The 15,300-nt window shown below is 36.5% G+C and overlaps 1 protein-coding gene across 1 annotated transcript in view; it reads left to right on the top strand.

Annotated features, from left to right (window-relative positions):
• Positions 1 to 15,300, top strand: part of LOC131344581 (contactin-associated protein-like 2) — a 234,823-nt gene that overhangs the window by 77,155 nt on the left and 142,368 nt on the right. The window contains exon 2 of the mRNA XM_058376980.1: positions 12,634 to 12,744. Within this exon, the coding sequence (XP_058232963.1) occupies positions 12,634 to 12,744 (111 nt within the window). The remainder of the gene's footprint in view (positions 1 to 12,633; positions 12,745 to 15,300) is intronic.

The raw sequence follows: 15,300 nt of genomic DNA, 5'->3' as shown, positions 1-15,300 counted from the left end.
AGACAAGCTTTCAGTGGATTATAATAAAGGACGACTCACTCAGTGCTCACTTTAGACTTTACAGTATAATTTAGGCAATCTTCCAACCTCTTATCCACCTGCCTGAAATCAGCTGCTCCACTTTCTTTGCTTACATTCAGTATATTCTCTGAATATGAGCTGTTCAAATTCAGCTGAAAAGTCTACATGCACTTTCTCACCTTTCAATGCAAAGTGGATGAGGCTTAGAATTTCACCCTCACTAATCAAGGCTAATGTTGTTTTTTCCCCCACCCTCACAACTTGTATTGGAACCATGTGTTTCTGCTCGAATGTTTTTAAGTCTGGGCAATGTAGTTAGTGAGCGAGTAGTAGTGAGTGAAAAATGACTTTAACTTGGCAGGCTGATTTGTATACGGCTGACCTTTGATGCATCTAAATAATGCTTATAAATAATGCTTCCTGCTCTCTGTGATGCCTCAATTGCTTGTTCATAAAAATCTAAAATTCTGTTTAAGGTTATCCCAACAGAGGTAAAAATGTCTCACACTGAAAACTGACTTTTATTATCGGACTGGACTTTTATTATCAGACTTAATATAAAACTAATTTTATATCAGACCTGTGGCGATACAATAATTAATTTGTCTATACTGTTTGAAAATATCCTATAAATTGATTTTCATTCCACCAGTGGAATGGAATACCAGTGTACTGGTGAAAAGGGTTAAAGATTCATGCAAGTTGTTGACCAGGTTAAAATGACACATTGGTACAGTGGGTAACATTACACCTCACAATTTCCGAGTTCCCCGGTTCATCCTGAGTTTGGGTTACGGTCTGGGTGTTGTCTCAGGTATTTTCTTTGTGACTATGCTTCCTCTTGCTTCTTCAGTTCTCCTAGCTGCCAAAAACATGCCAAAAGATGTTATTGGCTATAATCAGTTTTGCTGAGATGTGACGGAATAATTGAATGTAAGTGCATAGTGCCCTGTAATGGACTGGTGTCCCATCTAATGTATATTGCCACCTTGTGTGTCTGTGTGTGTGTGTGTGTGTGTGTGTAACCTGACCAGGATAAAGCAGTTGAAAATGAATAAATTAATATCCTGATTGTACGCACGTAAATGCTTCTGAGCGGCATAAAGGAAAAGTGTTTGCCCTGTTGTAGGAAGGAAGAATGTGCTAGTGTTACCCTCCCCAGGTGGTAGATGTCGTGTGATAGGGGTGAGTTAGCTCAGTGGGTGAGAACTGACAAGACCAAATTGAGGGAAAATAAGGGGGAAAAATCCTGCATGTTACTGATTTTGTGATACATTTCTAAATAGTAGGAAATTTGGATTTTAGTGCAACCCAGTTTGGTAGGTAGATAGTCATGGACAATTTTTTTTAAACCATTTTCAAAGTGATTTATAAATTCAGCCAGGCGTTCCAAAATGACCTAATTGAATACAAGATTAATATACTGCTTGATTAAGAACGTAATGAATATCGGCACACCCACAGCACCATAGTGTGACCATGCATATTTCTTTTAACAGTGATTCAACCTTTCTAGTGCCCTACTTTTGTGGACTATTAGCTGTGTAAGCGAGTCTAGCATTCATTCTCTGATCTTTTCTTTTTCATCCTGCAGCATGAGTGACACTGTGCTCCAAACAGCAGTATCTAGCTGTGCTGTAAAGTCCTAATTGCCTGAAGACAGTGTGATGTCTCTGTCTTAAGGATGTAAGTGAGCCCAGAAGGTTTAATCTTATTTGACCTGTTCTATCTCTAATGAACATGGTGCATCTGTTCAGCCAGGAGCTGAATCCAGTCTCTTTTTTTTTTTCATTCAGAAAGAAGAAAATCTTCTTGCCTTGTCAGAGAGACATTCAGAAGACAGCCTTATTTTTTTTAAATATAAATGTAGAGACAAAAGAATAAAAAATGACTGTCTTCTAGAAGCAGGAAATGTTTTGAATGGTCTGTGTATAAGCCTGTCATCTCAAAATTTAATCCATAACTAATGTGTACATGATGTGTCTGTGTGCTAAGATCAGAACCAATGAACCAGTGGCAATTTGAGGTGCAGTAACTAATTTTCACTCCTCTGTCACAAAAACACAATTTGCTGATCTTATCTCACATCTTTCAAGCATTTGCAGTGTGGGTTGAAGATGCTAATTGGGTGCATAGTGTCACAGGGTTTCTCTTGGAACAAGATTGCAGCATGACACATTTTAATGGAGGACAGCTCTCTCTCTCTCTCTCTCTCTCTCTCTCTCTCTCTCTCTCTCTCTCTCTGGGTTGCATTTTAGCAATGTTCAAAATAATCTAAGCCAATTAAATAGAGAGGAAACTGAATGTATGATGCAAAGTAGTAAAGAATTAACTCATGACTAAATTGAGATAAAAGCCATTAGTCTTTGTGCTTTCAGTTTTTTTCCCCATAACACATTATATATACAAAGTACTAAGGTATTATAAATATTTAAATACAATGGACTGGATTAATTAATATTGTAATTAATGTTATTTTATACATATCAGAACAATCTGCTGAGTCTACATTTTTAGTTCTGAGGTCTCCTTTTATCTAAATCTACTTTAAAAGTTGCACAGTAAAACTGAATTCAATAAATTCTTGCCGTTTATGTCCAATATTTAAATGTCACGTTATTTGACTATGAATATAGCCAAATAAATTCAGTTCCAAAAACACAGGCTCCCTTTTCTTTTTTCTTTCCAATATTTTTGTCAGACAAGCATCAGCAACACATATTTCTAATAATCGTCTAATCACCCAGTCCTGTTCACTGTAGAAAAGATGTTATTGTGTTATGTATTTGTCACGGATATCCGTAATCATCAGTCGGAAAATATACAGGGTTAAAGTTTTAAGAGTCTTTATATTAAAATAAAACATAATGAGTCATATGTATGTTATTGTTGTTAAAAAAGGGGAGTGTTGGTTTGTTTAGCACTAATAAAAACTGCAAGCACAGGAGGATTCTTCTTTTAAACTGCTATCACTTATCACTGCTATCAATTACTTTCTGTACTCATGTTTGATACAGGTGAATTAAAGAGGGCTTTAGCTCTATGCACGTTGTGATAATGTCACCCAATGTGTCTTGGCCCAAATTATTTGAAAATCAGAGATAATTTTGTAAAATTGCAAGTTCCTTTGAATATCACGTGTTTCCTTCACATTGCTTTAATTTTTGAAAGCTCAGTAGCACAAAACTCTGAAGGGAGTGATTGATGGTAATACTTATTACACAATTTATTAATACATTTTATTATACAGAATTATTCAATTCAATTATTTATTTGTTGCTGCCATTGTCAAGCTTTTAATTAGAATTTGGACTTAAATTAAAATTCCAATTTTCTTCTATGTTGAAGTGTAAGTACTTCCATTACATAGGCTCTGGGATAATTATTTCCATGAAACGTTAATGTCATTTGGAACTCTCCTACAACACTAATAGGTTCTGTAAAGAGAAAGAAAATGCATTAGCATTCTACATCAGGATGGAGCAGAAGCACGCACTTTCATTTTACTGCACATTTCCTAATGAAACCATGAAAATATGTGTGCTAATGGACAAGGGATGCATTGGAATGATTGTTTGAGTGTTGTTTTAAATAGAGGAGGCTGTAGTAACAAAGCATCCTGGCTTTAGTGCTCCATACATTAACGTTTTCAGACTCTGTCTCTCATTAGTATGTGAAAGCTTTCACTTTATATATGAGCTCTACCACAGGCACAGAAAGGAAGCCCAATTATTGAGGTTTTTCCTCAAATTACCTTCTGGCTGACTTCTCACTCTAAATGAGTTAAGGCTTCAAAAAAGGTGGTAAATTAATCATTAATCTATAGCTAATAATTATGCATATAAGTAGTGAATATAGCAGTTATTTGGTTCATTGTTTTATCTTCTCTATTCTTAGGTAAGTGTTGTGTATGTCTACTGTTTCTGAATTTGCCGGCTTAAAGGCTAAATAATGATTAGTAAAACACTAATTGTGCTCTCATAGTACACAACCTGGTGACCATCAGCTATCACCACTAGCTTTGATTAGGTGTGCTTCTGCTAAAATCCAATCATACCGGCTCCTCTCATTCCCTTTAGGACCCGAGTGTTTCCAATGCATTTACCATTTTCCGATTTTTATGGTGATACGAACAAGTTGGCTGTCACTTTCCTGGAACTATATTTTCCATGTCTTAACACTGAAACATGTACATGCATTATTATTTAGAATACCAGCAATCTACAGTTACTTAAATCACTGTAAGGAGCTGCGTAAGTTGCACTGCAAGGGGTTACAAAGTGTGGCATAACCCGTCATAGGAAAAACAGCAGTACAAATTTGTCTGGCTTTGATACATGAACAGCATTGATAATGAGGACTACTTTGTAAATAAACTGATTATCTAAACATTGGTTGAAATAGAAGCGTTTGTCAAAAACGATGCTTTAGAAAAGTTTAGGTGTAACCATAGCTGAGCTGTTCGATCTTATTTGGTTCAAATGAAAAAAGTCACTTGTAAAATAAATATTGTATTTACTTACCTTTTGGGTAAATAAACTAGTTTCTTTTAGCGAGGAATGACATTTTTAGTCATAAATATGTTCAGCGGACAGGGAATATCACATCTCTGTCTTGTGCAGCTCCAACTCTTAGTAATGTAATCAGTTTATGACCACAAAAACAGCATCAGCACACAAAAGGGTGAAACATTAAGTGCACCCAAACAACAGAGCTAGCATTAAAGGCAAATAATACTCACAAAAACAGGGCTAAAAATATATAAATAACGTGAGATGACATATAGAGAGAGATAACAAATCATTTAAGGATGCTGAATAATATTCCTTCAGTACAGAGGTTTTTTGAGGGAAAGAAGGGAAAGAGAAGTGAGAATCTACAACAGTGTGATTAGCAAACTATCGAATTTCCTTGGCACGCTAATTCTTGCCATGGCTCCCTACAGATTCATCTGATTTCCAGCTGTAGCTGGTTAGGACATAAAAAGGACCCCTGACAGGCTTTTATATATCTGATAGAACTTATATAAGTAGAGTTTCCAACCAAGTGAAGAGACATTTTATATCTAATTGAGGGGGACAGTTTCATCATTCCTGGTGGATGTTCTGCAGCTCTGGTCTTTCGTTAATTTTTCTGTTAATTAAAGTTAACTTTCACTTTTCTTTACCTTTTTTTATGTTTTCAATTTCGTTTGTAAAGCGCTTTTAACAATGGACATTGTTTAAACAGCAGCTTTACAAAACATAAGAAATATAGAACAAAAAGGTCAAAATAAATATTAGACTTATATTTAAATGTATTTTTATTTATCCCTAAGTTGTTGTTTTAGTTTTTTTTTTTTTTTTTTTTTTTTTTTTTTCAAATACAAAAAGGTCAGTGGTGTCCCTCTCCCTCCATCTGTTATTTCCACTCTAGGTTTATTCACTATGAAAAAAAGAACAATTTCACACATGGGTTCTGCATGTGTCATCCTGCTATAACCAAATAATGGAAATACCACGTTTTGAACAAAATAAGACTTTAAGACACAGAATTATTGATTATTTTTATATAATCTTGATACAGATTGGATTACTTATCACTTATCAGCCCTATCATCACCTGGAAATGCAGTTCCTGGAACAGAAACATTTGAAGCGTTTATGTAGTGATGAATTGAGCTGAACCAGGTTATTGATCCTATTGAGCCTGAAATATAATGTTTTCTTATTTATTATTCAGATGTTTTTGGGTATAACTGCATATAGAGCTGTATATGGTTCATTTGTCACAGACGGTGATATCATGTTTTACAAGGATTTTTTTTTGTGTGTTGTTAAAAACTGATTGAAGCTGTCATTAATAAATGAAGGTAAGCAGACGGTTCTTCTCTGTTTGTTAACTCTCAGTATTGTGCTAAATCTTCCAAACTACCAAATTTCATTTATTCATCCATGATCAGTACACACTTTACTATGGGTTAGTGTGGTGGATCTGGATCCTATCCCAGGAACAATGGGCATGAGTCTGAGAAGCACACTTAATTGGATTTCAGTGCATTACAGGGCACAGTACACACACACACACTTATTTACATCTTTAACATAGCTGCTCCACCCTTCTGGCATCTTGATGGGAGATAACAGGAAACCAGAGAATTGCTTATTACTTAATATTACTTAATTACACATTCGTGCCTTCTACAGAAAGTAGAGCATTGATTGTCTTGCTCTCTTTTAAACAGGGTGTGCAAGCAGAACCGATTTGCTTAATACTGTGTCCTGGAAAATGGAGTTCATATAAACATGCATATTTATTGTCTGTCAGTGTACCTACCATGGACCAATTACACTCAGAAGAGAAGCAGAAGGCAGGTGCTTCATGTACAGATCTTTGTGTTGAAACCTTTTGTCAAATTGTTATTTGACAAATTGTAATTAAATTAAATTAAATTTTAATTGAATAGCGCTTTTAACAATAGCTTTTATGCTACAGCTGCCTTGCATGAATCTGTAAGTAAATAGGTTAATACTGGAAGGTTTATGGTATTCTTTAAATAAATTATGTAGACTTCATTGTAGAAAATTTATTGTAGAAACTTGGATGTTATCTCAATTTGTAATGCAACATAAGGTCATGATTGCTTTTATAAGTATAGAGGCAACAATGACAAGGAAAACTGTGAGAAGACTTAAAGAAGAAACCTTGAGATGAACCAGACTCAAAAGGGAACCAGTCCTCTTTTGGTTGCCAATAAATAATGGGTTTGTTCAAAACAGGTCAGTGTAGTACAGTGTGATGAAATGATTTGTGTTGAAATATCAGCATCAAAGTTACAGCAACAGTTTTTAGGTAGAAGTCTACTCTAGTGTGGTGAATTTACTCTTTCATGAAGAGCTGAGACCATGGTTCCATATTTGCTGGGATGTTTATTCAGCTAAGAATAGTCCTAAGGGCCTACAACAGAGTGAAGTATTCACTAAAACAATAAAATAGGATAAAGACTGTGATGTCCACTACAATCCCGAGTCATGTTGGCCTTATTGTTGGATTCCTTACAATACGAGGCCACCGTTTGCCTTGTGCTCACTGAGTGAAGTCTATGACCTAAATTTTTCTTTAGGATAGCATTTGATGTTATCATTTTCCTGTCAAACACCCAGCCTCTCTGACATTCAGGAATGATGAAACAGGATTTTGTTTACAGATGTGATTGAACATTTTTAAAAGGTAGTCTTAGTTGTCTGGTAGGCATTAAATGTTTCTTGTGTGATGGGTTACCATCTGACTGTATTAAAATGTGCTACTTTTGAGCATACTTTTGTTCTTGGTTATCATAATTTTTCAGATATAAATATAAAAATGTTTGTTTTTTTTTGTATGCAAAAATACCAGTTTTAGAAATGGTTCAGTTAAACAGAAACAGTAATTATGACATGATCTTGCTATTGTAAATTTACAAAATTTGCTCACATTATTTGGTATGTTGAAGGACAGGATTCATTAATTTACACCCGAGAGCAAAGACAAAAAAAAAACCTCTTAAGTCTCCTTCTTAAGTCCACATTTTCTATTCCTGTCTTTTTATTTAATTCAGGTATGAAGGGAAGTGATTCTTCCCTACTGTACAACAGTCATAGGCCCTTCTCTTCAAGGAAATCTACCAACCATAGAGGCATGGTAATTCAGTGATCTTCAATGTTTGATCAGAAAATAAATTTAAAGCCCTAGGTGAACTTTCCTTTCAATAACATTAAGCATAACTTTCTTTAATTATACCTATAGATTCTATAGAATATCTATACAATGTCTTTAATACTAAATACAAGTCATTCTTAATCATATATACTGTTATTTACTTTTCTGTTCCCTAATAAATTCTTTGATGGCTCTATAACTTTATATCATTTCTGTTTAATAACAAATGTAATTAATATGCAGTGCATATGGAATTAATTTTCAGTATAAAATTAGTGTGAGTGGTTTATCAAAGTGGCAGTGTTGGCAGAATGTAAAATGGCTGTGAATGTAAGAGGAGGAGAGGACAAGCACTGACTAACGGTAATGAGACATCCTCTGGCAAGGGGAAGGAGAAAACACATGCTCTATTTGGCATCATTTGTATACATAATATCTTTCTGTTGTTGCTTATCAGCCTGAGACGTCATACCATCCTCACAGTGATGTATAATGGTAGTAGCTTTATAAAGTTAAGCTTGGTTGTTGTTTTTTTTTATTAATTTAACAGGTCACTGGCTTTTGGTGGATGGTGGATGTTCTCCTCTAGGCAAAGTCCTGGTTGTGCCACAGTCTTTCCATTTCTTTTTAAATAATGGATTTAATGGGGCTCTGTGAGATGTTCAGCGTTTGGGATCTTTTTAAAACCTGTCCTTGACAGAAACTTTTTGAGAACATTGTTCCAGACTTGTTTTAACAACTTCTTGGCCTTTTTGTATTATTTAGGTATAATTTCTAATAACATAATAGATGTATTTAATATTATAATTATGTGAAATAATGGGTATGGGACAGAACCATTCTGACACTGTTCCACTTGCTAGCATGATTTTTGAGATGTTATAATGCCTCACAGACCTCACAGAGTAAGAATATATCTTTTGGTCAACATGTCCATTTTTGAATTTCCACTCAGGGAGTTTATAAGTTAACACAATCATGCTAAAACGTCACAGACACTCATTAGGAATCCCAATAACCTTTTCGGGGCTGTCAGCCACATCTCTTTCTTTTCCCTCTCTCCCTCTCGCTCCCCTTTCCGGCTGTCTCTCTGGAAGATGTAGACATGTTATCAGTGCAGATACACCGAATGCACTTTATCTGTCTTTCTTTCTGAACGTGAGTTCAGAACTGCTTTAACGTATGACAACTTCATTGCTCGGGTTTTCTTCATTTGGATTTTCATTTATCTTGATGTGTTGAAGTATTTTCCCAGAGCTATTTTGTAGCTTGTCTATGTCAGCTGCTTTAGCCATTTATGTGCCGTTTATGGTTGATCTACTGTGAAGATGAAGTCTGCAGTGTATGAGGTATAACTAAGCTGTAACTAAGCAGCATGATTGCCTTAGTCAAATAATCAGGACATTTATCAATTATAAGGGATCCATTCTTGCAGTCCTGTTGACAGGAATGAAATTAATTTATCCTTTCAGCACGAGAATGTTTTTTAGTGTCAGTGATAACTTCTAGACTTGCCAGAGTCCAGTTATCATGTCTTGGTGGCTTTTGTGTTTTATTATAAACATGTTACATAATGGGCATGGGACAGAACCATTCACAATGGATACAGGCATAAGACAAGAATTTGTCTACTCACCAATGATGTTAGGAGTACGCTCGTACCAAGGCTACTAAGGGACAGAACCAGGAGATATAGTGGCCTACCTGTGAAGTGCTGTGGGGAAAAACACTGAATCAGATTCAGTGATATCAAAAAAGTACTGACAAGACAAGGACAGCCTTTTGGCGTTAAGACCAGTATAAAACAACAAAAGACCAAACTCTAATACCAACATTAAATCTATATTTCTGTATAGATCTGAAAATGGAAAACAATGAGGGCCATGACAGATAAATTACAAATGTTCATTAAAAGAGGGCATTTCACTGGGCATACCTGCAATGAAGATCTGGCAGATCTAGAGGTCCTTCAGTAAGAGAGGAACAGAGAAAGATTCAGTGATTAATTATTTGAGAATATTCAGCACAGAAAAGCTGGACAAGATGGGTGGAGCCAAGTCAGAGGTCTAATGTGGATAACCTGTGCCCCACAATAAGCAAAAGGGTTTCAAATCAGACAAGTCATGTGGCACTTCATTTCCATAACATGTTGACAGTATTTAACTAATTATGTGACGTGTGGTGAATTGTGACTTCTACTGGCAGCTGGAACTAATTTAGATGTTTCCCAGCAAGTGGGGTGAATATTTAAGCAATCATAATTTATAATTTTTCTATTTGTAAATAATTGTACAAATTATGTCATTTTTCTCACAGTTTAATGTTAATGGCTAGTTTAGTTAGTTTTGGGGTGCTTGAATATAGTATAACAAGATAGAGAAAGAAAAGGAGACAGAGGAAATATATGAAGATGACGAGGAAGATTATGGGAAGAATTTAAGGAAAAAAGGGTACTAGACAAAGGGGACTGGAAATGAGGGAGATAGAGAGAGAGAGAGAGAGAGAGAGAGAGTAATATCTTATGCCTGCTGTAATAGTTCAGCTGCTAGGTGCAGTGCAGGCTGTTGGTTTGAAGTCTGTGATATTGCATTGGTATGTCCTTGAGGTGACAGTGCCTCCTAAGGGACATGCTGAGGAGCAAGTTTCTTCCAGTGAACCTGCAGGGACAGTATCTGCTTATGTGTAAGAGAGAAAGAAAGAAAAATCTTTTTGCATCTTTTTTTTATTTTTATGGGATTCAATTGTTTGCATGTTTGGTACATTTGATTAAGTGTGAAATCACTGGTCCTCCTGAAAACCCTGTTCTGTTTGGGTAGGAAAGTGAATCAGTATCAAACAAAAGTAAAGAACTCAAGCAAAGCTCTGATTATAATGCCTTCTTCAAACCCAGAATCAATTCTGTGTATAGAAGTCTCAACACAGGAGCTCATCAGACCAGAAGTTTTGTATGCAGCCTTTTATTTTGCCCTGAACAAGCTGTCAGGCATGGTCAGAGAGGACTGGCCTCCAGGCTTGTGTGCTTATGTCCTGTTTCTTTTTTGGCACCATGTGGTGTTGTTCATTTTTGTGTAGTCTGGCATCACCTTGGTTGATGGTTCCTTACACTTGGCCATGTGCTGTAAGATGTGGCATTTTATTTTCTATGGTGCCAGGAATCACATTTCTTATATTCAGGAATGCAGAGCCTATTCTCAGATCATTGGGTGTGAGGCAGATGGATATACACCCTGGATGGGATGCCAGTCTATCACAGGTCACCAGACCTAGGGGCAATTTAGAGTCTTTCTTCCACTTGCCAACAAGTTTGTTTGTTTGTTTGGGTTTTTTTTTTTTGAGATGTTATAATGCCACATACCCCAATAGAATAAGAACATAGCTTTTAGTCAACATGCCCCTTTTTGAATTTCTACTTAGAGAGTCCCACAATCATGCTGAAATGTCACAGACACTCATTATGAATCACAATAACCTTCTCTGGGCTGTCAGCTACCTCTCTTTCTTTTCCCTTTCCCCTCTCTCTCCCCTTTCTAACTGTCTCTGGAAGATTTAGACATGTTATCAATGCAGATACACTAAATGCACTTTATCTGTCTTTCCTTCTGAACATGAGCTCAGAACTGCTTTAACGTATGACAACTTTATTGCCCTGGATTTCTTCATTTGGATTTTCAGCTGTATTGATGTGTTGAAGCATTTTCCCAGAGCTATTTTGTAACTTGGGTATGTCAGCTAACTAGTTCAATGTGCCATTTATGGTTGATCTAGTCTGAAGAAGAAATCTGCAAAGTTTGGAAGCCACCGATATAAAGCTGTAACTATGATGCATGTTAGACATTTAATTAAATAAATTTATCCTTCAGCATGAGTGTCATGGAACTTTTTTTTGTTTTTTAGTGTCATGGATAACTTCTAGACTGGCCAGTACAGCCCAGTTAGTGTGTCTTGGTGGCTTTTTTGCATATACATCAGTGTACCTGTATTATCCTGGTCAGGTTCATGGTGTATCCAGAATCTGTCACAGGAACACTGGACATGAGAAGGCTATACTTTGCAAGCCACTATCAACACACATATTGGCACACTTATTTATACCTAGGGGCACTTTAGTGTCGCTAATCCACCTACCAGCATGTTTGTGGGAGGTGGGGTGAATCTAATGAACCCATAGGAAACCTGCACTTCTCTAACTAACAGCTGTGCAAGATTGTCTCCATTTACACACCCTTGCACTTATGTTTGCATTGTCAACATTTCATTGTGCAAAGGTATTACTTGGTGTTCTTTGACAGTGAATTAGTCTAATGGTCCTATATCTATCCATTATTATGACAATATGTTTTATATAACATTGTGATTTTAGGTCTTTTTTTAAAAACGTTTTGTAAAATGTCTATATCTTGTTCTCACCTTTGTCTGCCATTTCTTATTGTTGTCAAAAGGCTTTTGGTTGTCATTTTAAAATCTTGAGAATATTGTTTGCACAGCTGTTTCTTCCTTTCAGTAGGTCTTTTTTTTTTTTTTACTGATTTTGATCTTAGCCTACTTTATTGAATTAGGATAATAATCATAGACTTGCTTCTGGTTATCGTGTCTGTCTGGGTGTGAAACGAAGCATTTCGACATTTTGGAAAAGCCGGAGCCATTTATAAAAATTCAAAAATTTCACATTGATTACAAATTACAATCTAATCTGTTAACGTTGTACTTCTTTGTGAGTGAATGCTTGCTTGTAAGAGCTGCCACTCTTTTAAAAAGTTTGGCAGTGGCAAGTTTTCTGCATGCCCATTCTGACATTGCTGTAATTCCTGTTTAATGTTTCACATCAGTGGACAGTGGGGACAGTGTTTCAGTGCTTTAACTATAACGTGAAGAATTATTCTTTTTAATGAAAATTCACATCAGTGTAGTGATGTTTTTTTTTTCTGTTTTCCATAGACAAGTGTGATGAAGCCTTAGCCACACCTCTTTCCCACAGTGCCTTCAGTGGTTCATCTGTGTTTACCACTGGATATGCTCCTGGATACGCCAAACTGAACAGAAGAGGAGGTGAGAGCACACACACACAAACACACACACTTAAAGTAGCAATAATGTAACCAATCAGCTATTACATTAGATCCAATGCCAGGTGAAGTGCATAACATTGATCATCTCATTACATTTGCACCTGTCAAGGGGGTGGATATATTAGGCAGCAACTGAACAGCAAGTTCAGGGTCATGGGCTCATTGATGCGCATGGGGAGTGAAAGCTAGCCTGTCTGGTCCAATCACACAAGAGTGCTACTGTATTACAAATTTCTCATAAAGTTAATGCTGGCTATAATAGAAAGGTGTCAGAACACCCTACTTGCTGGGTGTGGGGCTATTTAGCCACAGAAGGGTCAGGAGTGTGAAGAAGGAACAATGAAAAAGGTGACTTGGTCTGAATCACAGTTTTTTCACATCCTTTGGACATTGGAGTGCGTATGTGTTGCTTATCTGGGTAAGAGATGGCACTAGGATGCACTATGGGAAGAAGGCTAGCTGGCAGATGCAGTCTGATGCTCTGGGTAGTGTTCTGCTAGGATGTCATGTGAATGTTGCTTTCATACAGATTACTTACCTAAACATTGTGCAGACCAATACACCTCTTCATGGCCTTGCCACACAGCAAATATTTTTCAGGAATGGTTTAAGGAACATGACAAAGAGTCCAAAGAGTTGAATTCCCAGATTTCATTCCAGTCAATCACCCGTGGAATGTGTTGGACAAACAAGTCCAATCCATGGGAGCCCCACCTCATAACTTACTGGATTTACAGATCTGCTGCTAATATCTTTAGGCTAGATACCACAACACACCTTTAGAGGTCTTGCGGAGTCCAGGGCTTGATGGGTCAGAGTTGTTTTGGTGGCATAAGGGATACTTTTGCAGCTAATCAATGAGCCAATCAGGTGGCAGCAACACAATGCATAAAATCATGAAGATACAGGTCAAGAGCTTCAGTTATTGTTCACAAAAAACATTAGAAGTGTGATCTTTGTGATTTTAATAATAGCATAGTGGTTGGTACTGGATGGGCTGTTTTGTGTATTTCAGAAACTGCTGAGATCTCCTGGGATTTTCATAAATATCTGTACACAGTATTTTGCACAAACAAAAAACACTGACTGAGTGGCATTTCTGTGGTTGAAAATAGCTTGTTGATAAGAGAGATCAAAGGAAAATGACGAGATTGGTTCAAGCTTTCCAGGATGGATATATTAACTCGTATAATCACTCTTTTCAACTGTGGTTATCAGAAAAGCATTTTAACATGCATAAAACTTTGAACCTTGATGTGGATGGGCTAAAACAGCAGAAGACCACATTAGCTTCTATTCCTGTCAGCTATTAACAATAATCTAAAACAAAAAAAAATCACTTAGTCTTTTTCCAGTCTTCATTTGTCAAGTTTTAGTGAATCAGCGCCCATGATAGCCTCAGATTCTTGTTCTTGGCTTGGCTGCATTCTGAGATGCTTTTCACCGCAGTTGTAAAGAGTGCATTATACTTAGACTTTCTGTCAGCTTAGTCCAGTCTGATCTGGTCACAGTCTCTGATTTCTCTCATCAACAAGGTATTTTAGCCTGCAAACCCTCCACTCACAGAATGTTTTTTTTTTTTTGGTGTAAACTGTAGAGACTGTTGTGTGAGATATCCAGGAGTTCAGCAGTTTCTGAAATATTCAAACCGGCTCATCTGACACCAATAACCATGCCAGCGTTAAAGTCACAGAGAGCACACTTTTTCTTCCTTCTGATATTTGATATGAACATTAACTGAAGCTTGGTTCTGGATGTGCTTTATTTTTTTGCACTGTGCTGCTGCAACGTAACTGCTATTCCTATTGTTTACATATATTTCTACTATGTATATGTATACATATAGTATAAACATACACAGACTATTGCACTTGCGCTTGAAAAATGTATAATACTGACTCTTACTGACACTTAACAGTGTTACTAGCATTAAACACATCTTGTAAAATATATACGCAATCTTAATAAGAATTGCGCATATGTCAGCCTTTACATATTTTGTAGGAACTGCTATGAGTTTTCACTCAAGTATATGCAAATAGAAAATCTTCCTTTACCCCAAGGAAAAATATGATGAGCCAGTTGACACGAATCTACAATAATTGACAGTTGTGCACCTGTTTTTTGTTTTCAACTTTCTTGTATTTACTGACACCCTGGAAGCCCTGGCTCTTTCTCACATCTAACATGATATCACTTTTCCACTTGAAATATGTGCTGACAAGTCACCCTAGCTTTCTCTCAAGGTATAGAGAATAGAGAGTCCATTTGAGTTCATTAATGTGAAATAAACTTTGTCAGTGTGTTACACAAGCATACAGTATTTCCCCTCAATTAACTATATTTATTAAAGATGGCACTGGAGAGGTTCTCCCAAAAAGGCATTTTTTCAGGTGAAAAGGGTTTTTTTTTCAGTTTAGACTAAATAGGACTATAACAAAGTCAAAATTAATGTGAAACTTGCCTGCTCTCCTGCAGTGGTCATGTTCGAACAGCACATTCAGACCCATAGAGGTAGAAACTGAAGCATGTTTAC

The sequence above is a fragment of the Hemibagrus wyckioides genome, linkage group LG23, assembly GCF_019097595.1.
Source record: "Hemibagrus wyckioides isolate EC202008001 linkage group LG23, SWU_Hwy_1.0, whole genome shotgun sequence".
In the NCBI taxonomy this organism is placed as follows: domain Eukaryota; kingdom Metazoa; phylum Chordata; class Actinopteri; order Siluriformes; family Bagridae; genus Hemibagrus; species Hemibagrus wyckioides.
This window is presented reverse-complemented; position numbering and strand designations above follow the sequence as displayed.